The following is a 27696-nucleotide window of genomic DNA, read 5'->3' on the forward strand; positions in this document are numbered from 1 at the left end:
CTGCCTGCTTACCTGCTACTCAGCAGGTCTGTCGCTAAGTGAGTGAGGGGTGACTTAGTTCCAAATAACAGATCCTTTGTCCTTTCTGCCAATAGCTGTTGCTTTCCTCTCAAGGTAAAGTGCCAGCTTTCGGTAAGACTGGGTGTTGGCAGGGTTGGCATGAAGGAGTGACCCTCTCCTTTCCTGTTGCAACCTGTCAGGGTGTATGCACTAAATGCTGCCATCTTCTTCCACCTAACAGAGTTCAGCCCATGCCAGGCCACTGTCCTGATGCTGTACAGAGATCAGTCTCTCCAGAAGGAGGTTGGGGCAGGGCAACGCTGTGGTGTCATCTTGGACAGGACTAACTTCTATGCAGAGCAGGGCGGGCAAGCTTCTGACCAAGGCTACATGATACATTTAGGACAGCAGGTAAGACCCTTTGCTGCCTGAACCCAAGACTGCTATGGGTACTGAGGCCAGGCAGAATTCCCCAAGTGGTGGGCTGTTTTACTCTGTTCATTTGCAAACTGCTGACTCATGACAGTTCCCTTGGCTTTGCATCAGGGTTGGAGGGGTGAGGGAGAAGCAGCAGTAACTTCACAGAGGTGTACTTGCTGCTCTGTTTGTCTCTTTCAGCCCTTTGCAATTTCATCTTGGTGGGGAAGAATGTAAAGTCTTTTTGGGTCTCCCTTCTGTGTGCTGCACTCTCGCCAGCTGGGGTTGTAATGCAGAGAGAAGGCAATCAATGATCAGAGAGTCCATGAGCTGAGTAACTTGTCTCTGGCCAGTCCTGGATGACTGCAAGCAGTGCCCAACCTAAGACCCAGTGCAAAAACTCTTATCCCTCCCAAAAGCATCATGGAGGACCTCTACTTCTGCAGCATGTTTCTTCAACCTTGCCCGAGGGAGAGCTTTGACACTCTCCTAGGAAGTTACATGGGGTGCAGCTTTTTCTCCTTCCCACATTCCAGCTCTTGAGAGTCACCCCTGGGCATTGATGCTGCCTTTTTAGCCTTGCAGAATGTGATAGTGCCTTGTTCAGCACTTCTCCCCAAGCTGAAGCGAGGATCAAGTTTCTGTTGCCAGCCCGGTGAGGGAGAAATGGCACCTTGGATGCCTGAGACGGATGCCTGAGACAGATGCCTTGGCAGCTGCTGTCCATTTTCTCATGGACAAGCATCCTTATTAGGAAAATTCATCAGCATGGGGAGTGTTACTGCCCCTCCACTGCAAGCTGACAGCCTCAATATGTTGTGCAACAAGTGGCTGGGTGCAGGGAAGGTCTGAGGCATGCTGGTTACATTTGCAGTAAGCTTCTCCCTGCTTTTCCCACTCTGTCCCTGTCTTTTAGCAATCAGTGGGGTTGTGTTTCCCAGTTGGATCAAGCAGGCACCTAGCACAGGTATTTGGATTTTCACTGTGTCCTAACTCATCTTTCTGTCTCTCTGCTCAGGACATACTCTTCCCTGTAGAGTCTGTTCGTCTCTGTGGTGGTTATGTGATCCATGAGGTCACTGCTGTAGAAACCCTCCGTGCTGGTGACCAAGTGCAGCTCTTTGTGGATGAGGTGATAACTCACTGCTCTTAACCTTTTCCCAGCCTTGCTTTGAGAGTCTTGTGATGTCCTGAGTAACCTGGGCACAGTAGAGCCTTGTCCCTTGTATTCCTGAGACTGCTCTTCATTGTGATGTGCAGTGGGAAGGAGACCTCACAAGTGAATCTTCTATGAGCCATTGGTCTGTCCAGAAGTATCCAGCCTAACCTTTGCTGTTTTACAGATGTCATCCCATGGGGAAAAGAAGTTAGATCTGCCCTGTGACATAAATTAATGACAGCTGTACTACCCAGTGTTTTTCCCCCCATCTTCTCCCATCCTCTCACATGCAACCTTTCCCTTATCTCTTTATGCCATCCCCTGCTCCCCTGAGCTGTGGAGAACCAGCACTTCCTGCCAACTTGTCTATGCTTTCAGGCCCAGCGGCTGGCCTGCATGACGAACCACACCGCTACCCACCTGCTGAACTTTGCGCTCCGCCACGTCCTGGGTGACAACACAGAGCAACAAGGGTCCCATGTGACAGCAGAGTGGCTGCGCTTTGACTTCAATACCACAGTTAGTCTGGACTTTGTTTTCTTTTCTGAGCAGTACCAATGTCCCAGTACTGGCCTTCTCTCCAGGGATTCTTCTCCTCTCACCATAATGACTCCTTTAGAGATAGGTTATGTTTTATTTGAGCAATGAAACTTGGCCCTCTGGACATGACTGGCTCCGTTTTGCATTGACCTGACTCTAAGCAGGGCTTGCTGAGGGTATGAATGGGGGTCAGAAGGGAAAGGACTTAGCAAGGCCAGTGGTCATGGGACTGACCTGAGTAGTGCAAAGGGGTCTTTGAGAGATTCACCAGCTTGGCTGTGGCACATATCTGATGTCTGTGCTGGTCATCCAGGTGAGAGCGGTTGGGAACTGAAAGCTGTTGGGTCAGGCTGAGCACTGGCCCTGGTAACCTGTCACTCATTGCAGCATCTCTCTTGAAGAGTTTGGTTGATGCTCTTGGATCAAAAATCCTTATGCCTCATGGGAGGAGGAGGTGGGAGGGTCATGATGCTTACAATTCCCTTTTACAACTAGGGAAGATGAGACACGGGGAGAGTGGTGTGCCCAAGCTGAGTTGCCTGGGGCCCCTGCACCAGTTCTCCTTCCTTTGTTCTGTACCTCTCAGGAGGCTTCTCCTGAAGGTGGCTGATTGACTTCCTCAGGGCCCTGTGACTGTGGAACAGCTGCAGCAAGTGGAGCAAGTGGTCCAGGATGTGATCAAACGAAATGAGGTTGTTCATACGGCTGAGGTGCCCCTCATGCTGGCAAGAAGAGTTCAGGGACTCCGTGCAGTGGATGAGGTATGACAGGATGGCAGCACACATCTTCATAAGCCTTCTCCTTCAGCAGGAATCATCTGGACCACAGGAGATGTTGACAGAACAGGTTTCTGCAAGGGAATTGACTCCCAAAACTCAGGAAGGAAAATAGAACACAGATGAGATCTCAGGACACCGTGTTGTAAAACATGGAGGCTGGGATGTTTAGGGTTTCTGCTCATTTCTTTGCACCAAAAGCTTGTAGTGTCACCCATTTGTTTCTTTCTCCCCATGGTGGCTGTCTGTGGGGGAGAAGCAGTGCTGCCCCTGACACAGGCTACTCTAGAATAGGGGAAAAATGAGGCAGACACCTGAAGCCAGTTAGTCTGTAAGTGCCCCTGAAGCACCATGTTGTTAGCTGCTGATCCCTGTCTCCTCTGTCAGGGGTATCCAGATCCAGTGAGGATAGTGTCCCTGGGGGTCCCTGTGGAGAGTGTGCTGACCTGCAACTCTGAGGCTGCAATGCAGACTTCTGTGGAGCTCTGCTGTGGGACGTAAGTGACTTTTACTTGCAGTCAGAAGGTGTGTTTGTGGGCACTGGTGGCTGAGGTAGAGACATTCTTGCAAACTCTACTCCCTGTCCCTGTGCAACTAAGTTTCCTCACCAAAAAGATCTTCTGAGGACAGGATGGGCTAGTTAGGAAGCTTTGGAAGTCCCAGGGTGAGAAAACTTTACTGAAATGCAAAGCGGTTTTCCTTGCTTCATAGTCTGAAATCAACGTGGAAGCTGCACAGCACCAGCAGAGTGTGGGAAAGGGATGTGTGGCCTATCACACCAGAGTTACGGTGCTTTGGCTTTGAGGTTGCAGGAGGGCTGGGGACCCAGCAGGAGACTCTGAGACTGTTGTGAGATTTTGAGGCTGCTCTGATTATTTTAATTAGTTATCTTTTCCCTCTTCTGCTTTGAGCAGTAATGAGAGCAGAAGAAGAGTTAATCAATCTTAGGACAATGCTGACACAAAAAAAAAAACCCAGGAACAAATTGGCCTTTGAGCAGATACAGCTGAAAATGAGCAATTTCTAGTCATGAGATCATTCTTGTGGGTGTAGTGGGACAAGATGGGAGTGGAGATGATCAATTCTTGTGAAGCTGTCTGAAATGACTACTTGTGGTAACAGAAGCTGAGACACTGTAGTTTTCATATCCAGTGTTGAATAGCCAAGAAGGAAAGGGGAGGTTCAGTGCCCTGTCACTGCACAACTACCCTGTGACTGGAGTCTACTGGCCAGTCTGTGAGCTGGTCTGACAAGAGAGTGGTGGAGTTGGAGGAAAAAGTTACTTTCTACAAGGTTCAGTAGCAGCTGAGTAGAAGAGAAAAATCCCAATTCATTGTACTGCTGAAGGAAAGGAGAGGAAAGCAAAGCAGAACTTAGCTGTTATGCACCATTTGACAGCAGCCTGCTGGGCAGGTAGCACAGAGGTTCCTCTGGAGTAGCTTCAACTCTGCTGTCTTTTGCCTGACAGGGTGCCATCAGGATTTTAGGGATGGGAAAGGATTGAAGCTATTGGGACTGGGGAGAGACTGCTGGACTTGAGACTTGTCTTTGCAGGCTTCCCAATTTCTGTTCCCAGAGAGCAGCTTATTCTCTTTTCTGTTCTCTGCTGACTTTGCAGGCACCTTCTACAAACAGGAGCTATGGAAGATCTGGCCATCATCAGTGAGCGTCAGCTTGTAAAAGGGATTAGCCGTGTCATTGCAGTGACAGGGAGTCAAGCCAAACAGGTAAGAAAGGGGGAACTGAGATTTCTGCCATGTCAAGGCAATGCCAGAGGGACCCAGCTTTGTAAGGTTCCTGCATAGGCAATTAGTTTCCCCCTGCTTTGCCTGGAGCCTCCTTGCTGTGCCTGATCTGGCTTCCTCCCTCACCCCTGGACTCAGCTCTGCTGCTGTACCTCACTATTCACCTCCACTTCCCCTTTCCTAGTCTCCTGTCTCCTTGACCTTCATTCCTCCCCTCAGACCCCCTTTTCCAAGATAACAACTTGGCACAAAATGTCGGGAAGCATCTGGACTATAAATTTCAATCCTCAGGTAGGTATTTAAAGGTGTGATCCTTTGTGCTTTGGTTTCACCTCCTGCTCACCTCCTGCCTATCACAGTTGGATTTACACTTTATGATTACAGGGCTCTGGCCTCATTCTTACAGCCCTTTTGCTTCTTTTCTTTAGTCTTTTTCCTGTTAAACTGTGGTTCTGGTCTGGCTGCGTCTGTATAAAAAGTAAGAAACCTACTATTGGGTCCATGGGATCTCTCTGTCCTTTGAATATCTGGAAGTGTCAGGGGCCCCACAAGCTTGCCTGCTTCCTGTAAGGCTGCAGTCAGAGTAGAGTGACTCAATGTCACTGGGAAGTCACTGTGAATTGGGAAGACTAAAGGCAAAGCCCACCCCTGCAAATCTGTTGCTTTTTGGCTGGCTGTCCCCTGCGCATCTGTGTCCCTAGCAAGGCTTTTCCTCATGCAGCGGAATGAAAAGCTGCAGGGTGCATCTGCATGCCTTGCTGGAAGTACTGACCTGGAGATCCCCCAAGAGAAGCTGTGTGCATGTGTTAATCAGACAAGGGAGATTGCAGGCATGAGGGAGTGACTTGAAACAAGGGATGTGTATCCTAGCTAGGCAGAGCAGTCTTCACTGTCCATGGCTTTTCTTATATACTCTCTGCTGTCCTGGTCTAAAGTCTTGCAGGACCACCATGGGCACAAAGATCTGGCAGGGAGAAAATGCTCCAAACCATACGGATTGTAACTGGTAAAAAAAGCTTGTATTAGCTTTTTTTATTAATAGTAGCATTAGTGTTAGGGAAAGCAATAAGAAATACACCAAGATCAGCTGAACTCAGGAAATAAGCTTGAACAGCTGATGAGGTTCCTTTAGTTTTAGTGTTCCTTTAGCTTCTCCAGTCAGTAGTTTCAAGATTGCATTTGCTAATGAAAAAAGAGCACTAAGACATAAATGGGTGTTATGGATGCATGACTAACCAAATCCAACAGGTGTTAAAACTCAGATTTATTCTTCAGCAAAAGTTAGTTAGAAGTCAGGTAACATCTTATAAAACCACAGGCTCAATGATGTAAAGAGAATTAATACTACATGGCTGACTTAAGAATCCCCAAGATTTAAAGTGATGGCTCAAAATGCACATATCACTCACCTAAAAGCTGAGGGCTCTCTCCCTCGAGGAGTTACCTTGGGCGGTGCCCCGACCCGAGGGGGAGTCCCCAACTGCTGACCCGCTGCTCCGAGGAGGACTGCCAGTGTGTCCTCCGGCAGGACCCCGTTTATACCCCTGTTGAATCTGACCTGTGGTCATTTAATCCTATTGGCCAGGAGGGTCACCTCGGTGTACCTGGCGCATCTCAACTGGCCAGTTCAAATTTCAACCTGCGGCCTCCAGGGTTTCCTTCCCCTTCTCCCTTCCTGGAGAAGTTTTGTTTCCTGCTGGCAGTATGGGGGGGTGGACTGGGGGGGGGGGGGGGGGAATGTACTGCCACAATGGGGTTCCCAAGTTTTTCTTGAAATCCTGATCATTTGGTGCAAGATACTGAAGAAACATAAATGCACGACAGCTTGGTCCCCTGGGTGTGACCATCTAGTGTTGGTTGCAAATCTAGAGAGGAATGTTCTATTTCAGAGTCTCTTGGGGACAGTTGTTCTTAAAGCCTCTGTAGGTGTCTTCCCACTGTATCCTGAGCAGCACTTCAGTGTTTATGACCCTGCTGCCTCCCCACTTTCTCCATCCCTGCTCATTCTTTCTGTTGATGCATTTGAAGCATTCTTTCCATCTCTCCAGGCTCGGGAAGCAGGCCAGTGCTTGGCTATGGAAGTGGACTCTGTCTCCCTACGAATGAAGGAGAGGAGTGCCTCGATTCCTGAGATGCAGAACCTCTCCAAAGAAGTGGGCCAGTTGACCAAAGTAAGGATTACACTCCTGTACAGAAGGATCCTAGCATGGGCTCTATACACTTGAGGCACATGACTTCTTCCCTACCAGGTTCACATCTTACCATGGTCAATAGCAAGGGAAAGTTGCTACCTGCTATTGCCTCTTTGATCACAAAGATTTCTACCAGTGTCCAGGTGCCTCTGCTGCAGATGACCTCTTGCCAGAGGGAGTGTGAGAGAAGGCAATGGTGGGGAGGGTAGAGCAGTAAAAAAGGGTTCTCGGGTTCCTCCCCACGCTTTAGACGCCCAGCTGAAAAGAGAAAGCTACACATCACAGTGACTGGCTGGCCTGATCACATAGGGGTATAGGAGGGTCTGGGAAGAGGCCAGGCTCCAGCCTGACCTCCCAGAGAACTAGCAGTTTATGTCTAGGTACAGTTTAGTGTCCTTACACAGCAAATTGTCTTGCAGATGGTGGCTAGCACTCCAGTGCCCCAGTGGCAAAGAAAAGAACTACAGACTATCCTCAAAGTGCTACAACGAACAGCCAACACAGCCATCAAGAAACTGGAGATGCAGCAGGTACTGTGGCAGCAGCACACTAACTTGCAGCCTGCTAGTAGCACTGTGTGGCGCACACAAGTGGACCTGGTGTCTCTGTCACACTTCACAGCCACTCAGTCACTAGAGTCCCATTAGAAGGCAGGAGAAAGCAGGTACAATCACACACAGTGCAACATAAGCCCTGTGTGGGGTTGATTTCACTGGCATTAACCAGAGCCCTCATTTAAAACGGCAGTGAATTGTGAACTGAGTGGGGTTTTGGCACCTGCAAAATCCCTGTGTCTCTCTGCCTGTGAAGATGAAGAGCCCCATATCAGCGCTTTCAGCAAACACCAACAGGCAGATAGGCATCACCTCCCTTTTTATACATAAAGAAAATGAGATGGCCCTGACAGTGTGCTTTACAAGGTTCTGCAGTAAGACAGTGGCAGGACAGAGCCTTTCTCCTAGCCATATGTATATTGCTGTGGCTTCCCACTGCATTTGTGTTCTGCCAATTTACGTTAAAAGACCTTTGAAAATGCTTATTGGTGACTTAGTGTTCTCAGTAAGCACTATCATTTTCGTAAAGTAGGAGCGTCTTGCCACAGGAGCCTTCCTGAGACATCCAGCAATGTGTAGGTCCGGGAGAGAAGCTGGGGACTGAAGAGGTCATTGTCTACTCCACTTTTGGAAGGGGTTCATCTCTGCTTGCTTTTGAGGAAGGAGGGTTGTACGGGTCTCCATGTGGAGATTTCAGTCTGCCAGTCTTACTTTGACTTCTGCTAGCATACATTTTCCGTCTATCCCACAGAGCAGCACTTCCATTCCCTATGTATGTATGTTACATGCATATATCCCCATCCAGCCCACACTGTGCCACCTGTAGCCCCTCGAGTTCTGTGTGTTTCCTCCTCCAGGCTGAAGAGAAGGCGCAAAGCATGCTAGCAAAACATTGCAACCAACCTGTCATCATTGATACTGTCCCAGCTGACTCCCTCTCTGTGAGTAATCCACATTACTTGTTGGTCCAGTGGTTCCTCAGGTGCTGCATAGAGTAAGAGGGAGCTGCTGGGCATGTTTTCTGCTGCATGCCAGTCTCCTTTGCTGTAGCCTGACCTCTCTTCTCCCTGCCTCTCCTAGATCCTAATGAAGGTAGTGAACCAGCTGTGTGACAAGTCTCCTGGCACATCAGTCCTGCTGCTCAGCCCTCAGGCTTCTGGTGAGGTGCTCTGTGCCTGTCAGGTGTCCAAGGTAAGCAGAACCCTGGTAGAGACATTGGGAACCTGCCTGCAAAAGGGGGCTGGACCCACGGCTCAGCAGGTCCCAGTTGAGGCTTTTCCTGGGATTCTGCCCAGTGCTGCTGGTTAATCATGCAGGGGTAGGACCTGATATGACCATACTGGGACCAGATATGCTTTCAGTCTCTGCTGGTCACAAATATCCATTGATCCTCCAGGCCATGTTTGCCCAGGAGCAGGACACAGCATTGACATGTAAGCTCAGCCTTTGCAGTCCTTGCAGTTGACTACCTCAGGTAGCGAGGGCCCAGGCTGGGCTCGGAGAGAATGTTGTTACTTTTCTTTATCCAGACTGCAGAGTGCTCCACAGTCCAAATTACTTTGCTCTGTATCTCTTCCCCAGAATTGCCTCCCTGTGTTCTCTGCTGCTGACTGGGCCGTGGCTGTCTGTACACAGATGGAAGGGAAGGCAGGAGGTTCTCCTGTCGTTGCTAAGGGCAGTGGAAATGCCAAGGGCATGCAGCAAGCCCTGACTACTGCACTGGAGTTCGCTCAGAGTAAACTCTTGAAATAACTGTGATGCTTTGGTGGCAGGACAGCTGTATGCAGCCCAGCTGTAAGCTACGTGGACACTTGCTGCAGAGCACACATTATACTCTGCTGATCTGAAAGGTTTAGCAGCTCCCACACTGAATGTTGCTGCAGCCACTGCATTGGAGCATTTGGCTTCTGGCCATCAGGGATCAGCAGAACCCCACTCCTGATCCCACTGACAGAACAATGCTGCCTGTTCTCAGCATGGACATACAGGGATGGAGCCTCAGAAAGCACCAGTTGCAGCAGCAGCTCCTGCTGCTTTTGGAACAGTGCAGTTCTTGCCACAAGATCAGCACAGAGAGGCCCCATGAGAGCATGGGGAGATGGCACAGTGTTATCCTAAAGCCATTAAATGGCAGAGAGTGTTTGATCCCCTGATGTTTCTTTTGTTTTTTCTTTCCCCCCTGCTCTGGCAGAGAGGTTTGTTCTGTCCCTGCAGCCCTACAAGTCAGCACACACTCTTGTGTAAGCAGTCCTATCCTACTGCAGAACTCAGGACACCCTTGTGATTAAAAATGCTACTGTAATTTAGAAATCGGAAGAGAAGTCCCACCTTGCTTGCAGCCTCAGCCTTGTTAGGCTATGCAACAGGTAGTGCTGAAGCCAGTCTGCAGTACTGAAGCATGGAGGGAACAAAATCATCCCAGCCTCTACCTCTTTGGTTTGGATGAATGTTCTTATCCTTGTTTCCTCCTGCCACTCCCTTGTAACTCCTTCCTTCTCACACTGCCTACTGGCTTCTCACATACCAACACCTACCTAAAAACCACCATGGATCTGGTGAGTTGTGTGAATGGGAACTGTTGTGTTGCAGCGCGGAACTCCCTGCAGCAGGACACTTAGCCTTGAGGTGAGCAGGTCTCCCTCCTAAACTGGTCACTTTTCACAAACACTAGTAGACCTAGCAAACTCAACTCATAAAGACATTTCAGACTTCATTGTTAGAGTGATGTCTAGAGCTCTTGGCCAAAGCACCATTATTTTACATACTGTATTGACCTAAATAGAGATCACAAATGGTAGCTGAGGCAAAGGTGCAACAGGATAGTGACACAAGCAGGTTTCACCCTGTGAGCAGCAACAGCAGGCTGACAGGGATGAATTTCACCAGCAGGTAGGGTTGCCTGGCACTGTGGAGTGAGGTGGAGGCAGCAGTAGCTGCATGCTTTTGCGGGGGGGGAGGAGGGGTGGAAGCACAGTGATACTGATGGATGGGGAGCAGGAAATGGCTGTCACATAGATAAGGATTGGTAAAGAGGTTGTAATGGGGAATGGCCCAGTCTCCTGATGAGATACTCCCTCCACTTTTCTTAGCTGTCTTTTTGAGGGGGAGTGGGTGAACAGTTGCTGTGAGCAGAGCCACCTCTACCTTCTCTTTTCAGTGAACAGCTCACCTGGGGAAAAAGGGAGGTGGACTTAGAGGCATCACTAGAGGACATGCGGTTTTCTTCCCTATGTCAGCAGCTGTCCAGCCCAAAATCTCATATGTGGTCCCTAAGGCTTAACGTGGCTCCTAGTCATCTTTGCAAAGTGCCAGGAGCTGGTTTTGCACTTGGATAAGTGCCAGACATAAATGTGAGAACTCGGAGGCAGAAGGAGTAGGGAGCCTTTAAGGGCTGGTGGTGCTCCCCACTATCCTCCTCTCTTCCCCCAAAACACTGACAGCTGCAGCAAGAGCACAGGCCTTCAACCTTTCATTCAGTAAACACTACTTCCAGCCAGGGAGCTTAAAGCAGGGCTTGTTGCAAAGGGGACTGTGAGCCAAGGTCCCTGGGCACCTGGCCCTGCTGCACTGAGTTCAGCCATCAGAGAGGTGCACAGGCCCCTTTCTTTCATCACCCTGCCAGTGGGGCAGGTTGCTGCTCATCCCAGACCCTGCCTGCATTCCTGTATGCTGTAGCAGAGCAGCCTAGTGCTTTCTCAAATTTCTTGCCATTTCTGGATGCAGAGGTGCTGCTGGTGTTTGTAACATCTCTACAAGGAACCTGTACACAGGGAAGGGCTGGAACATCCAGCCCAGCACTTCGGGGACCTTGTGACAAGGCTGGTAGGGTGCTGGAGCAGATGCATGGAGTCCCAGGGGATGGTTTGTGCTGTCAGTTGAAAGTAGTGTTAGTGCCCAGTGTTGCACAGCGCCTATGTTTCACTTGCACCACAGTGGCACCAGATGTGGGGAGGGGAAGGGCTGCTCTGTCTTACTGGGAAAGTGCTTTCCTGGGGTGCTTTTGTGTTACTGTGCTAATAGCTGCTACAGGAGATGATGTCTCCTTTTGGTATTGGAGAGTAGGTGTGGGAGGAGGAGAGGAATGCTGGGTTGAGCTGCTCCTGCGCCATGCTCCAAAAGCAGAGCCTGAGCTTGTTAGCAGCAGCCTTACAAAATTAACCCCCTTTGGCCTGATTTTTAGCTTAGAAACCACTGACCTCTTGTAGACTTTTGCCCAGTCCCTTACGGGGCAGGTGTCTGTGCACTGACCTTCAAGGTAATGCCTTTACTCACAGGGAAGTTGAGCCCCTGCTGTTGATCTTCTGGAGGGCCAAGGGCTGCTGCTGCAGAGGCAACCGGAGCGGTGGCTCTTGGAGCCATTGGAAGGAGGTCCACCTCCGCTGTGGGAGCTGTTGGGCTTTCAGCACTATGCAGTGAGTGAGCAGCAAAGGCCTGATGGCTCGGCACCCCAGGTCTGCTCTTCCCCTCCATGTCCCATGGGAAAAGTAGCTCCCTGCTCTCAGGATGATGGATGTAGCCCTACAGTGAGAAATAAGCCCCTACCCCCACGTAGGGGCACTAGGGGAAGGCTTAATGATCCTGCAGCCAATTCCAGGCCGTTTGGGGAACCGAAAGGTACTGGTTATGTGACAGCAGTTACAGTTTGGCCAAGCAATACTGGAAGGTGGGCAATGGGAAAGGCCCACCACAGCCTTACACTGGACGCACGCCAGTGAGCAAGGATTATAAAGCTCCTAAAGCAGAGTAGGGGTGTTTTAATCTGGCCATCCTACGTGGGGTCTGTGGGTGGTCTCGGGTGACCTCTGCAGGCAGGCTTTCCAGAAGGCAGCCCAAAATGGCAGGAGGCTGCTAAGGACCAAGTCCCACAGCTCATCAAACAGCTCTGGAGATGGTAGCAGCACATCTTTGAGCAGGGAGCACTCAACTACCTGCACAGCCCTCCCCAGCTTCTCTGTGCTCATGGCTACCTGTGGTGTCAGCTGAAAGACCTACTGAGGCTGGGAGCAGTTGCTCTGCAACAGCCAGGCACCATGTGGGATCAGGCCAGTCCTATATCTTTTCCACACCAGTTTGGTAATCGTGTTCCTCAACTTCTGCACCTCCAGCTGGAACCTCAGTCCCTTCTCTGCATCTGCAGCAGCCCCAGCACTCCCTGCACCTAGGGGTGCTGCATCTCCTGCGCTGCCTTCCTATAAATGTTAAGAACAACTTGGTCAGCAAGCAGGGCTGCAGCCTGTTGTGATGGCACTGGCTCTTCTCCTGCCTCAGCCAGGGCAGACTTGGGGAGACCTTCCAGCTTGGAGCCCATTTTCTTTCTCCTCCTTTGCTGCTCTTGGCCTTTCTGGGCATGAAATTCAGTATTTCCTTTCCTCTTTCTGAGCCTGCAAGGATTTAAGTGGGTTATCGATGAGGTCACAGCATAACCAAGTCATGATCTTACTAGATATCATAAGCTCAGTAGCACTAAACGTACTCTGTAGCTGAAGGACAAAAAGGATCTTACCCTACCAAAGAGTAGTCTGTGGAGGTATCTGTGGTGCCCATATCACCCCAGGCTGGTAAAGTGGGTTGTGGCAGTAGGAATGCTGGGTTTTGAGCTGTGGCCATGCCAGGCCATCCCTGATCCTAGGAGAGAGAATTTCCTGCTGTTCTCCTGGTGAACCCCCAGTGCACAGACTTGTGTCCCGTTGTCCCCTTTCCCTGCTGCAGAAGGACAATTCATTCACGTCCCATGCTGCAGCCGCAGTAGCTGCCACATTTCTGCCTGGGATGCTCTGCATTTCCATGGCCGGTCAAGCAGTGCTCAGCTGGTAGGGCTTAGGGGAATGAAACATGAGTTTTAAATGTAGTTCTCCAGCCAAAATAGCAGCTTACATTCCCTTACAGTCATCAAGGATCTAAGGTGTGAGCGGTACCCTGGGCACACGTTTGCAACTCCAAACACATGCACACAGAAGGAACGGCAGGAAGCGGGAAACTAATTAAAGAGATGATGGGGTTTTTGCTGTGAACAGGTGCTGTCAGGTTGGCAACACCTCCATAAGTCCAGATGGACCCCAAGGTCCCTTAAGGGCATGTGCAATGCAAGGGCTTGCCAACCCCAATCCCAAGCAACTACCTGACTTTGGCAAAAGAGAAACAGAAAGTGCATGCTTGTCTCTTCTCGCCCGCTTTGCTCCAGGAGCTTTGCTCCCGATAGCCTGGGCTGCAGAGTCAGAGGCTGGCATGCAGTGCCTGCGAGAAGCCCAGCTCTCCCTAGGCACCCCTGGGGCAGGCTGCTGTAGGGACCTGAGGTGCTGCACCCTGGGTCCCATGGGACTCACTCCAGGAAGGTGCTAGGATCGTAGCGGTGGTAGCGGAGCCAAGCTACACAGAAGATGCTGAAGGCATGCTGAGCCACAGGCTCAAAAGCCGTGGAGCTTGGTCCCTCATGGCTGGAGCTGAGCATCTCCCGGAGACACTGAATGTACACAGCATGTCCAAGCTGACCCTTGCGGGGAGGGAGAGCAGCTCAGGGGCTAGTGCAGGGAACCAGAGCACAGCTCCTCCCCTGCTGGGACACCCCATCCCTGCCACCGGTGCCTGCAGGACATGGCCAGTGGGTCACACGTTGCAGCTGGGGTCTCCCCAGCACCCATCGGCCACACCACTTTCCATTTCCCCAGGGCTAGCAGCAGTATGTGCGTTCGCAGCTGAGTGTGGCACCAAGCCCCCCAGTCCCCGGATTGAGGCACACCCCCAGGACCAGCCCACCAGCAGGTAGAAGGAGCAGTCCCCCTGCATGCACAGGGATACCTTCACACACCAGCACACACCTCCCAAGCACCCGCTGTAAGGATTTGCACCTGCACATATGCAGATCTCCCTTTGTATGATTTCAGGTGTGATTTCCCTCCCATCACCTCGCATGCGGCAGGACTTGCGTGTGCTGCAGCATGAGCACATGGGCTTGGCACAGCCATTAACCTGTGCAGGCTGGCACTCCTGCATACACACATGCATGCAGAAGGCAACATGCGTGTAGTGATAGCATGGACTGAACTAGTCATGTCACACATGTACATGTGTGCTCACATGCAATCCAGAAACTCACACGTCCACACACACCTCTTACATGCAGGCTCTCATGGGCTCTCACCATCACACCACCCCCCACACAGGCTCCCTGCCTCCGCAGCAGCTGGGCACCCACACCGAGCAGCACCCACACACAAGGCAACAGTGGTGAACCCATGAAACCAGAGCACTCGTGGCAAGGCAGGACATCCCATCCCTCGGGAGCAGCTCAGGGCCACCTCGAGCTGGTGCTGCTGCTCATCTGCACCCCCGCTACCTGGGAAAGGAGGGGATGGCTCTGTCCTAGAAGTGTTCAGCTGAGGGACAGGCAATGTGTAGGGCATGCAGGCAGGGTAGGAGCAGCTGCTGGGCCTGGCGATGAGGGGCAGGGGAACTCTGAGCCCCCAGCTCCCTGGGAGCACTGCTGGGCAAAGAGCTGAGCTTACACCACAGCAGAGTGCTATCCGCAGCGGCATGCCAAGAGCCTGACGAGGCAGGAGAGGCATTTCACGGGGAATCCCGGCAGCTCACCTTTGCTGCATGGCCTTCACAGCCAGCCGGTTCCCTGCGTGAAAGCGCCAGCACCTTGCAGTCAGCTCGTCAGCTTGAATTGCAGCTGGCATTGCTGTGCGGCTTGCCACTTGCTTAGCTGCAGCCCAAGCTCCTCTCTCCTCCAGAAAGCACCAGGAAAACCCATGCTGCTGGGAGAAGGGCCCCACTCCCCCTCCATCCTCCCCACCACCAATGCCACCACCATCCCAGCTGCCCTCAGGAGCACCCTGCTACTGAGCCCACCCTCCTGACCAGGGTGCAGCCTGCGGGAGAGAAATTGAGGGATTAATTTTGATTTATTTATGCCATTCTGGGTCTTAGTCTACCGGATGGTGGCTGGTGGGGGGCCCAGGATGTCAGCACTGAGGGTGTGCCAGTGAGGCTGCCATGGTGTTACCTGGTCTGCATCCAGACCCACCATCCAGAGAGCCAGGTACTGCTGCATCCACCACGCACTGCGGAGCCACTCACCCTGCCATCATGCAACCAGAGCAGGCTCCCAGTGGGAGAATGAGTAAAGCTACACCCATGACCAGCCCCAGGCACTGGGGTGCTGCTGCCCACCACAGGTTCCCCTGAGACGGGAGAGGGGATGGAAGGAGACCCTGTCCTGCCCGGTCTGCTGTGGGAGAGACTGGAAGGAGCTCCATCTCACCTGAGTCTGTATTGCACCCAGCGCCTGTGTGTCACTTTTGCAAGCTGGGGAGCTTCAGACTAAGTTGTGAAGTTCTACCATCCACGGTCACTTAAGATTCCCATGGGGGCTGTCAACCTTGAAGTCCTGCTGCAATTCCAGTCCAAAACCCTTCCTGTGTTTTCAGCTGGCTGTGGGATCCCTATCCCAGAGCTATTGACATCAGATTGTCTGGTCTTTTGGGGACACTCCACCCCAAGCCTGCTGTGAACGTCCCTGAGGCTACACAGACACTGGGTTAATATTCCAGTCCCCAGCCAAGATCCCTGCATCTCCTTCTAGTCCTTGCCCAGCCTTCTTTCACGCACTTCCCTCTTGCTTTGCATCAGAGGTTGCCCGGGCTTGAGCTCCAGGAACAGGAAGATAAATCTGAGCCTACGTAGACCTTATTTTCACATGGTGAAGAATTATTTACACTCGGGTTGGGATTTGCTGCTCTACTAATTTTGTTGTCTCCTCGTTTGCCTGTTTGTCCCACATTTCAGATGGTGTTCCCTCCCTCCCCCTTCCTTCCCTCACTGCCCCCACTTGCAGGTGTCTTTCCTCGCTCCTCCTCCTCCTGGCTGGCCCAGTTAGGCAGGTGCAAGAAGATGCACAAGGAAGATAATCCATCAACTCAAATATCACTGAGTTTTGTGGAGAAAGGGGGAAAGACATGCAACACTAAGTGACCTTTAAAACAAGCGAGCTCTCAGGTTCCCTCCCCCACCCAGAAGCAGCTCCTCTGCTCCGCTGTAACCTCCTCCTTCCTGTCCTAGCGTTTATTTATAAGCACCATCAATAATTAAGAAGCTGCCTGCCTGCCCGCTTGCCTCAGCTGCCGTGTTGACAGAGACATCTCTGACGTTTCCTGGCTCAGCCTGGCTGCATTGCTCACATGGGCTTTTAATCTTCTTCCCCCGCCTTGTTAGAAACAGAGAAATCACCCACCTGGAATGGTCCGGAGAGCCAGGAGAGCTCCCTGCAGTGGGCTGGTTGCCCCGAGAGCAAACCGAAAGCTGCCGGCTCTCATGACCCCACAGCAGCAGCACAGGGTGGGATGTCTGGGGTGTCCCTGCTACGGGCACCACCACTCCCTGCCAGAGTCAGGCTCCAGGAGAAGAGACACCCTTGTCCACATCTGAGGGCCAGGGAGCTCCCACGCTGGTAGCTCCTTGCTGATAAAACCACAAGCAAGGGCTCTGTGGCTGGAGCCCCCAGCCACAGGGGAGCAGCATCACCCTGGACACCCAGCCCAGGAGGTGGAAGAAGAGACCCACCAAGCAGTGCAGCCAAAAAGCACAGCCAAGCGGAATGAGTCGGCCCTAGCAGGCAGAGCTGGAGGCCTTACAGTAGAGAGGTACAGCTGGGCTTAGAAATCAGGGATGGAAGGCTTTACACTGGCCTGGAGAAACCACCACAGGGCATAACCCGGGGACAGGCCAGGCACAGAGGCAACAGCCGGGCTTGGCACATCACTGGCACTTCAGAGGTCCTTCGGAACACTCTGGGTCACTCCTCATGAGTTCAAAGGCACCCTGCAGGCATCAGGCAAGCTCCAGCCCTTGAACAAACCCTCAAGCATGCGGTTTCCCGGCAGCCCAGCTCAGCAGCTGCAAGCAGAGCCTGCAGCATGCCAGGGCTGAGCCCAGGTCCCTTTGCCAGTGCGATCCTGATGCAGCAATGGGGTGCAAGAGGGAAGCCTGGTGGTTCTCCCTGAGCTGGCCTGCGATTCTGCTGGACACAGTAGAGACAGGCAGACAAGAAGTGGCAGAGAGCTGCAGCTGGAGGTGTTCGGCAGCATGCACCCAGCTCCCCCCAGCATGCAGCATGACACCTCGGGCTCCCTGGCTCCACCAGCCGAGCCCTGAAAGGGAACACGAAGGGGGCTGGGGCTCAACCACGTCCCCCACACCCCGCTGCAGGGCCAGCAGTGCCTGGGAGCTGGGTGCCGCAGTGCTGGGAAGCGGATCTGTCATAAAGCGCAGCTCTGGAGGGACGGTGATGGCAGCTGGCAGCTCCCCAGCCCTGCCGGTGCCGGGCCCCGCTGGGGTGGGAAGAGGGCACCAAAGGACAGTGTCAACTCAGCAGCCCTTGGCGCGCAAGCTCCCAGGCTGTCCTACCCCATCAACATCCGACTGCCGCCACAGCCACTGCCCTGACATTGCCCTTGCTGCGATGGGGTGGATGGGGCCCCTCTTCTGCCCCCCCCAAGTTGCCCCACACCAGACCCTGCAACTGCTGACGCAGGACATACAGAGTTGCTGCTGTGGGACACCAAGGGTCTGAGAAATGGAAGAGGTGCCTTCTTCCCCAGCTACACCCACCTCCCCAGCCCATGCAGCCCAGCTGTCCCAGGGTTGCTGGAAGAGCTCACGCCCCTCCCCAGTGGTCTCCCTCTTCTGTGGGCCAGGCTCTGAGGAGCTTCCCCAGCCTTCAAGGGAAGGGGTGGCCCCCTGCAAGGGGTATCAGGTGTCCCTCCACAAGGGGTATCACAGCCAAGCTAGCTTTGAAGGTAAATAAGGCAAGCAGGGACAATGACCTCATTTCAAATATAACAAAGCCCCTGGTCCTCTGAGCTGCTTTCTGGTGGTCACATGAGGGAAAGATGCTGCACTGCCTGCCCTGGGCTTTTCAAAATTTTCCTGTGCACTGCCTGTGCTATAGGACCTGAGCCCCCTCCACAAGCCTCTAGAGCATTTACCCCTGTCAAAAGCACCTTGGGTTTATCAAGCCACAGCAGGGAGAGGTGGAAATGGGGACAGGGAAAGGAATGACACAGAGTCACAAGCTAAAATGCAAAGCATGGACCACCCCAGGGAAAAAAGAGACCATGCAAAACCAATAGAGTATCTCCATGAGAGTGCTGGAAAACAGCCTCCCACTAACTCTCATCCCCAGCCTGGGAAGGGAAAAGCGTCACACCTGCTCTGAATGTCGTGAAGGCTGCAATAAGCCCAGGCAGGAATAGAAGTCACTAACTAGATGCTTTCCCTCCTCCAAGTGAAAATGCAGCCAGCTCCTCTCCTCTCCTCTCCTCTCCTCTCCTCTCCTCTCCTCTCCTCTCCTCTCCTCTCCTCTCCCTCTGCCAGGTTTGTCAAGCAAGGTGACACCATCCATGCCAGAGAGCCATGCAGCTGGTGGCCAAGTGCACAGGGCAGGGAGGAACGTGGCCAGCATGGCTAAGGGGAGCTGGCTGCATGCAGCACCCCTGGCGAGGACACAACAGCGCCTCATTTCACAGGAACAGAGGTGCAGAGGAGGAAGGCTATCACAAGTGTTCAGTGACCAGCGTTATTACATTAATTACCTCCTTCATGGCCTGACCTGCTGCAGCTAGCCCTGTTTCTGTGCATGTCTCCTTCTGGACTCTACAAAGGGAGAGGTCTTCCCCATCCCCTCCCAGGAGATGAGTGGCAGTGACATGGCAGTGAGGGGACGTGTGCTCCAGGGACAGGATCTGTGGGGACTGCTGTGACGCTGTAATGACAGTGGAGACCCTAGAGCTCAGGCAGTGCTAATGGAGATGCCCATCCCTAAGCATCAAGAAGAGCCAGGAGAAAGTGTCAGAGTCCCTCCAGGAAAGGAGGGATTGCTCAAAGGGCCACCCAGTTCTGAGCCCAAAGCAGCAGGCGTTGCGCTAACGCAGCCATCTGAAGCAGAAAGGCTGGGAATATCTGAGCAAATCCTCCGAGTCCCTTCTGCTGCCCAAACACAGCCGTGCGCTCGCAGCAGGGCTCACAAATAGGATGTTTCTGCTGCCTACAGCCTCTGAGATGCTTTCTGGCAGGATGGTTGCTCTGCTTTTCCTCTCCTCCTTCTCATTTCAATAAGGGAGGATTTGGGGCATGTCCTGCCCAACAGAAGTTTGGTGAACCTTCAGACCTGTGCTTTGCAGGCAGGGAACTACCAAGTAGTGATGAGCAACCCCGGCCGAACAACAAGTAAGGAAGTAAGTGGAGCGAGGGAGCGTGGAGGAAGCAGTGGCTGTGGTCATGTCCTAGGCATTGCTTATTAATTATAGCATAGCCTGGGAGCTGGGCACAGGGGAGAGCTTCAGAGTAGGTCCTCTCTTCCCTGGCAGCCCTTGGTCTGGGGTTCTGCCAGCGCCTCCCACGTCAATCCCACCGCAACTGGGGCTGAAGAGCAAGGAAGGTGGGGCAAACGTGGCAGCCTGAAATCTGGCAGTGCTGGTTCTCCATCTCTTTTCTGTAGATCGAAGGATGGAGAGAAAGGGAGGGGAGCCTGGCACAGCTCCTGCCCAAGCCTAGTGTGCCATCTGGCATTTGGATGCAACACAAGGGGCTGAGTGGGAGGCAGCAGAGGGACCTGAGTCTTCTGGCCTGACGTTGGAGGGATCTTGGAGCGAGGGAAGTAGAGGGGGCTCCAGCAGCAAAGAGAGAGGCATTTGCAAATGGGAGCCACTAGGTCCCTTGGCACAGATCCTGCCTGCGGGAAGGTTTTCATGATTCAGTCAAGAAAACATACGATCTGGAAAAAAAAATTAAAAACTAAGAAACGGCAAATAAACTGTCTTGCCTGGGGAGCTTCAGCTTGGCGGGATGAGGCAGTGTGTCTGCCCTTTTCCTCTCACCCTGCTACAAGCAGCAAGGGTCACTGAAGGAAAGGGGTTCCCGCAGTGGAAAGTGTTACTAGCTGCTGAGCTGAACCAAGCAGGGATAAATCCAAGTTTTGGGGGAGCAGCAAGGATTTGTTGAGATACCATGGCTGTTCAGATGGGCAGGACGGCACAGAGGTGGGGTTAGTGAAGTGCAGCCTTACCAAGCATCTTGGGCAAACACCGGAGCAGAGGGTATCCTGCCCCAGAGCCAGAGCCTGGGATGTACAGGAAAGATTTAACAGCCATCCACTTTTGCCTCCATCTTCTTGGGATGTGATTCCTGGGAGGCACAGCCTCAGTGGATGAAGAAAACCTCCTGCACTATTTTTGCATCTGCACTAAAGTAACCTGGATGAAAGAAACCTTCCTGCTTCAAAGTTCAGACCAGAGGTGGAGTGGCGTAAGAAAGAAAAAAACGTCCCCCTTGGGCAGGTTGTATCCTGACTAACCCCACGGCAGTTGGGCTGTGCCCTATGGGAGATGGGGGACAAGTCCAGGCATATCCTGGGACTGGCTTGCACCAGCAGCAGAGGAAGGATGCCCCTTTTCACAGACCTTGGTGCGATGCATGGTGGTGGGGATGCCAACCATAATGACAGGTCAGATCCCCTGAATATTTCTTCCCCTGTCTTGTTTCTTTAATTAATCTCAAAGAGAGAGCATCCAACCCACTCGCACCCGCAGGCTCTGGTGGGATCATTTCTCTCACACACACCCGCCCCCCGCAGGGCTCCTGTGTGCCATTAGAAAGGCCAGGGCTAGATGAGCTCCTGCAGCCCGCCAGCTGGCAAGCTCTGCCTCCTTCCCTTTGCACAGCATCTGCAGGCAAGGCCTTCAGGACATCCCAGGGAGACGAGTCTCCGCTCCCGCTACCAAGCCCTGCCCCCCACAGAGCCAGCGCACACAGCAGATGGGCCCGTCTCTCCCTGCCAGCGTAGGCAAGGGGGCTGGAAGGTAGGAGGTGGAACAAAATCCAGTCTAATTAAGGGTAATTACCATTCATCCCAGGAAGCAGTAGGAGACAAAACCCACGTTCTCCCCGTCTATTAATAGCTGTCAGCAGCTGCACAGTTCCTGCTGGGACCCAAGGAGAGCGGAAAGCTTTGGGAGGAGCGGCAGCACGGAGAGCATCCTGCTCCCTCGTCCTTCAGTGCTGGCTGTGCAAGGGGGTGTTTTCCTCCTTCCAGGATGCCATTTCTTTTGTTGCTTCCCCCAGGACTCCAGGAGATGCCAGCTGCTTTTAAGCAGTGTTTTCCAGCAAGAGCTGCAGGGAGCCAGCCAGAGGAGGGCCTGGAGACAGGACTTTGGAGCCAGTCCCTGCTCCTCAGCATCCTCAATTTGCTGAGTCCCCAAGTTTTGGCAACTTACTGTGCTCCTCGTTGAAAGGGTAGAAGCCATCCACGCAAGAGGACTTCCCCAGCACCAAGGACAAACCTTGCTGGCTCCTGTCCTAGTGAATCCCTTTGATGTCAGGCAGACATCAAACAGCAACTGCCTCCTCTCAAACCTGATCTTCAGCTGTGCCCACAGTTCTTCCCTCCGGAGCAGTTCTTCCCTCCGGAGAGATGAACCGCATCTGACAGATGGGGGTTGCCTCAGCTTGAAGGCATCAGCTAGAGAAGCTGCCCCACGTGGCATAGAGGACTCAAATAAAATGATATCCTGAACTGGTGTGGTGACTTCTGGCTATCACAGTGTGATGTGAGGACAAAGGGGGCTGCAGGAGATGCACTAGCAGAGCTGGCTGGGTGGACATGTGCATGGGTGGGGGGGTCCCTTCCATGCCTGCTACCTCCAGCTGTCACTGCGAACAGTCTGCTGCTTGCCGTGGGCAAAAACCTCACCAGATGTGTTTGTGCAGTCCCCAAAGAGACAGCTGGTGCTGGTGCCACCCCACCAGGGAGAAACCAAGAAGCAGATTAGAGGAGAGGAGAGCTGCTTGGCTGTGGGGTGTCTTGGTGGCCAGGCAAAGCAGGCTGCAGGAGGGAAAGGCACCTTTTTGTGCCTGGGCACTGTCCACTGCTGCTCTGGCACTAGGCAATGCCCGGCAATAGTCCCTGTTCCAGCAACACCCAGCACAGCTTCACTGCTGGTGTTGCATGGCTGTCAGCAATCCTTGTGCTCTGAGCTGCTGGGTCAAGGGTCTGCTTAGGTCCCCTTCTCTCAGCTGCTCCCTTTGAAGTGGAAGATGCCTAGATTGAGAGGAGCCACATCCAGCATCTTCTCTGAGAGGAGCAAGCCTCTGCTTCTTGCTGGAGCCTGTTGCCAAAAGAAACCAAGACAGCCACAGAGAAGGGAAACGTAAGAGCAGAGGTTAGGTCAAAAGAGGGAGCTCCTCAGGCCAGCCATGGATGGGCAACTTGGTCTTTTAACTGCTGCAGGTCCCTGCAGCACACAGGTTGCATACAGGCCACCAGTCTGTCTCCCTGGATGATCTTCAGCAAGCACAGCCTGTGGTGCTATGAAAGACTGTCTGGGGATGGAGCAGAGGTTTGGAGCTCTCTGACAAAGCCTGAGCTTCTGGTGCCACAGCTCTGGAAATCACACCCAGTTGTGAGCTTTAAGCAGTGGGCAGATAAAGCAAGAATTTTCCTTTCTCTCCCCTTCCCAGGCTGACATGGTGCTGCCTTCATCCCCACAAGGCTCATCTCCCAGCAAGTCCATACTAATGCCCTCAAAGAGACAAAGAAATCAGAGTGAGAGAAGCCAGATAGGGTAACATGTTTCTAGTCCATCATGCCTGGGACACTAAAAAAGGTTGTCACCCTACAGCCATAGCTCTGTCTGCAGAACAGCACCTAAATCTTCGCATTAGCAGCAGAAGATGCCCTGTGGGATATGTTCCTCCCACACAAGGCACTGTAAGACCTGGCTCCTCTCCTATTTATTTATTGTGATATGAAGTTCGACTACTGTTACACTGTCCTCAAATGTGGGATACTTGGAAAGTAATGGGCACATAGTGAACAATCCAGACTCGATGGAATTGATCAATTTGTGAGCCAAGGATGTTTTGTAGGCAGCAGGCTTCAAGGATGCTTTGCTTGTGGACACATATTTAGCTAACAGTAGTAAGAGCATTCCAGACGCCTTTAGAAGGCCTTGAACAGAATAAACAAGAAGACAAAAAAAAAGAAAGATACCAATTAGAAGAACACAGGTGCGCATTCCACGATAAAGGGAACTTGGCACAAAGAACCTCAATTCGGCAGCTTATCTTGACCAATTAGACTGAGACGTTTCGCATGTTTTAGTTAATACAACCAATTATGCCTTATGTTTATGCGCGTGTACAGTGTTGATATAACCAATCATTAGGTGTAACTAGGCGCGTGGACAGCACATGCTAACCAATCTCTAATTTGCTTATGCGTGAACAGTAACTAGAATGAACATATAAACTGAGCTATCTTGGCAATAAAGTGGCATCTGCTTGATCATATTGATTGTGTGCAGTGTCCGTGACTTCCGCGTCAACACTCAAACTCCAGGCAAAGACGGCAGAGCCAATAACGCACACCACCTTTATAGGCGCTGTCTGGGGGGCATCTGAGATCCGGCAGCTGGAGGGATACAGAAGGCAGCTGGGATTTGCTGGTAGGATGATGCTCTATTCACTAAGGCCAGGAAGCAGTGCTTTCTACCATCCCCTCCCTCAGATGTGAACAGGGGGAAGGGGAATGGGAATGGATATGGACGTTTTACCCTCCACACAGTCAGCTACTCTCTGGCATTTGAGGAGCAATTGCCACTGCACACCCCACTGGAAACACATGGTAATGTTTACACACATGGAAATAAATGCTAAGGTAGAATAAAGTTAACAACACAGCTATTTTCTGGCTAGCACTACTTGTTTTCAGCATGTGATTCAACATCTGATTGCATCCAGTTCAACAACTGACTACCATACTTGGGCAATATTGTCTCTGGGAACCGATGACTCTGGACAGACACAGCTGAACTCCATTGGACTGTGAAGTCTTCAAAACATGCCATTTGCATTATATTAGCCATGAGGTGGGCTAAAGATTTCAGTGTTGATGCCTTGTTAAAGGCTCAGCTCAGAGATTGAGCACAACTGTGGAGGCAACTTAGGGGGGCTATTTCTGTGGATCTGGTTTGGCTATCTCCTTTGGAATGCAGGATTCAAGCTGAATACATGCATGGAAATCAATGCAAGAGAAAATATTTCTGGTTTTATATTGCTCTCATTTCTGCCTTTCAAGATCTCGGAAGCCCTGAAGATGTGTTCCCAGGAATAACATGGTCAGTATGGGGCCAGAGTTTGTGAAGGGCTTTGCAAGGCTTCTGACACCCCCGCTGCATTAAACACCAGCTTGACTCACAGGCGGTGTCACTGTCTTCTCTGGAGTTGAGTGACAAAATCAGGCCACACCTAGAAAAGGAGTACATTGCTGCCAAAGTCTAACTCCCCATCTTTGAAACTCATGAAAGAAGCCTCAAAATCTTGATCCTTTTTTTTCATCTATGCCTCTTTGAATTTATTGTTTCGTTGCTGAGCCTTTCAGGTAATCTTGGATCACATTTGTAGCATCTTCTTCATGACCAGGAGGTATATTTTATATGAAAGTCAGCACAGCTTCCCAAAAATGCCAGCTATTATGGGACTTGCAAGACTATCATGAGACCTGGCACCAGTTTTATGTATGCTTCCACAGGGCACATGCTGGCTATGCTCATCATGTACCTGCTACTGAGCACATCAGCATTTTGAAGGAGCGAAAAAAAGCCACATTTCAGTCTGAAAATCTACTGGCAAATACTGAAATGCTTAAATCTGAGAAATGGGAAAGGAGAGATGCATGTTTTCATCCCTTTGTTTACTCTCTATATTCCACAGCATTATGTGTGCAGTCGCTGCCTTGCCAAGGATTCAGGTCTTTCCCCTGCTCTACAAGAGAGTGCTCACTAGCAGAATGAAAAAAGGAGCAGGCCAAGGAAGAGAGATGGGCACACAGCAGATGGACCAAGATCTTCTTGCTGTCGGTGGAGTTCTCAGATTTGTTCTCCTCCCCCTCAGACCTGCCTGCGATCTGTCATTCAGGGGTAACAGCCCCAAAATGTGAGGCCTTGAAGCAAGCCAGTTTCAGGCACCGACAGAATATCTTTAGCAAGTAAGCTGCAAATACTGGTGAGATTTACAATACGAACGTGCAACAAAACAAGTATATTGAGCACAGCAAAGCATTCACCATTTGAATACTGCCACCTAATCATTCACAGAGCACTTGCCCGTTTTTTTCCACACTGACGAGATGCCACAGCAGCTGCCACTGCAGGAGTGTACAGGACCTCAGCAAACACCCCCACCAACACTTTTGGAGCAGCAGTGTGGGCCAGCGCCAGGCGTGAGGGACATTTGGTCAGCTCACGCACGCCTTCCACGCTGGAAAAGAGGGCTCCCACCAAGGCCCAGCGTCGCGGGCCGCCAGCACTGGCTTTCAGCAGCTTTGGTGGGCCTGGGTGATGGGGGAGCACCATCCCAAATCCCATCCCTCCGCCTCCCTGCTGTCTCTTGCCGCCCCGCGCAGCCCCTGGCAGCAGGCGGAGCGTGTGGCAGCTGCCCGCGGAGCGCCGCACCCTGCGCGGGCTCTGCTCACCAGTCCCGGCTCGGCCCGGACCCACCCGCGACCCCCCCGCGCGACGTGGGACCAGCTCCTCCACGAGCCCACACACCCCCGCTCCTCGGGCTGCCACGCGTGCCCGGCCCGGGAGGGGCTCCCCACACCCCGGGTCTGCCCCCGCAGAAGCCCCTCCACCGCCCAGCGCCCCCGCCCCGGCAACGGCCGCGTCCCCAGCGACCGGCGGCGGCGGCGGCGGCGGGGTGAGGGCCGGCCGGGCCGGGGGGAGGCGGCCGGGCTGTTCGTACCCCCTTCCCCCGCAGCCATGGGCAGGGACAGCAGGCAGAGCCGGCAAAGGAAACCCCCAGGGCCGAGGGGCGAGGAGGGACGCCGCGCGTTTCACGCCCGGGCTGCGTCCGCGGGATTGGCGGGGGCTGCCGGCATCCCTCTCCCGGTGACCTCGTGTCAGATCGTGGACACCCCCCCCCCGGCAGTTTGCAGGTCTTATTCTTAATCAAGAGGCCGGGCTAATGAGTTTTCTTCCCTCTCGGGGACTCTGGAGAGGAGCTTCGCTGGGAGGAGGGAGCGTCGGGTCGCGCCACCGGCATTTCAGGGAGCGGGGCTGATGGGGCTGGCGGGGCGGGGGGGCGTTCAGCAGCAGCCAAATGTTTTCCTTGACTCCCGGGGGCGAGAGACTCCTCTCCGAGTCTCCGGGGGCTGACAGGACAGAGCCAGCTGCCGGGAGTGGCCAGGGCTGCAGTGGGCAATGCTCAGGTCCTAAAGAGATTTCGTGTTTCTGACACCTCCTTTGGCCAGGGACCCTTACCTGGGCATGCCGACAGATAGCCAGGACCCCAGTGCTGGCCTTTCACACTGCCTGGATTACGGTGATGACATTAACCATATTCCCAAATGGCCGGCTGGCCTCATTCTGCCCAATCTCCCATTATGGACAAATTCCATTATATCTGAAGCTAAACAGATTCCCCATTCGGCACGCTTTTTTTTTTAACATACTTAAAGCCCATTGGCGACACTCAGCCCCTTGAAGAGCCTGCAATATGCTGTCCTAATGCACGCTTAGCATCAGCCTTTCAAAGTGGAAGGGAGCGTGGCAAGTCCATGCAGGTGGCAGCGGGATCAGTGGTGTTAGCCAGCACTCAGGATCGCTTGCCAATGTCCCCGCTAGCCTACCTGGAGTAGAGGTAACAGCAGAAAGGCCAGGCCACCTGCAGAACAGCTGGCATTTTCAAGGTGCTGCTGCAGTGATGTGAGAGCTTCCTCGATTTCTGGGTAGACTGAGCTTCAGAGCGAATGCGATCTTGGCTGGAGCATAACCATCCTCAGAAAGAATTTCTCCTGCACTTACAAACTCTCCAGTAAATGCAGTGTTTACAGCTGTTCCATTTCTTGAATCACCATACTGCTGGTAGGAGGCATTAGCCAAAGGTCACCAGTTTCCATGCAACTCTTCTTTTTTGGTCTCTCTGGGCTTTGGTGTGAATCAAAAGAGCAGAAATCTTTTATTTCCAGATCAAAAGAGGTTCAACTGAAGAAGGTTTGTTGGGCGTGCTAGGTAGCAGTGTAAGTTGGCTGTGTGAGTGGATTTCTGTCAGCTTCTTCCTAGGAAGGGAAGTGTGATTTCTTTTTTTTTAGAAGTTTTAGTATCATTTACATTTCAGCCTAATCTGGGTGTTAAATGACATAAACTGGGAATTTACTACATGACCCCATTTGTTGTATATCATTTAAAACAGCCTTTTCAGCATAGGTGACTGGTGTGTATGTAGAGTGGGTGGGAAGGAGCGTGCATTAACGCTGTTGAC

The 27696-nt window shown here is 52.5% G+C and overlaps 1 protein-coding gene across 6 annotated transcripts in view; it reads left to right on the top strand.

Moving 5' to 3' along the window:
• AARS2 (alanyl-tRNA synthetase 2, mitochondrial) overlaps nucleotides 1-27696 on the top strand; it is a 39779-nt gene that overhangs the window by 8986 nt on the left and 3097 nt on the right. For 2 of the 6 annotated variants that reach the window (XM_052805776.1, XM_052805777.1), the window contains 11 exons: nucleotides 242-411; nucleotides 1436-1549; nucleotides 1955-2095; nucleotides 2740-2877; nucleotides 3280-3389; nucleotides 4511-4619; nucleotides 6686-6808; nucleotides 7249-7359; nucleotides 8241-8324; nucleotides 8464-8574; nucleotides 8965-9528. In XM_052805776.1, coding sequence (XP_052661736.1) covers nucleotides 242-411; nucleotides 1436-1549; nucleotides 1955-2095; nucleotides 2740-2877; nucleotides 3280-3389; nucleotides 4511-4619; nucleotides 6686-6808; nucleotides 7249-7359; nucleotides 8241-8324; nucleotides 8464-8574; nucleotides 8965-9135 — 1382 coding nt within the window. In that variant the 3' untranslated portion in view covers nucleotides 9136-9528. Of the gene's footprint in view, nucleotides 1-241; nucleotides 412-1435; nucleotides 1550-1954; nucleotides 2096-2739; nucleotides 2878-3279; nucleotides 3390-4510; nucleotides 4620-6685; nucleotides 6809-7248; nucleotides 7360-8240; nucleotides 8325-8463; nucleotides 8575-8964; nucleotides 9529-25149; nucleotides 25333-27696 lie in introns of those variants that run through there. The other 4 variants (XM_052805778.1, XM_052805779.1, XM_052805780.1 and 1 more) reach the window with 4 other exon arrangements.

This window comes from Harpia harpyja, chromosome 13 (genome assembly GCF_026419915.1).
Source record: "Harpia harpyja isolate bHarHar1 chromosome 13, bHarHar1 primary haplotype, whole genome shotgun sequence".
Taxonomy (NCBI): Eukaryota; Metazoa; Chordata; class Aves; order Accipitriformes; family Accipitridae; genus Harpia; species Harpia harpyja.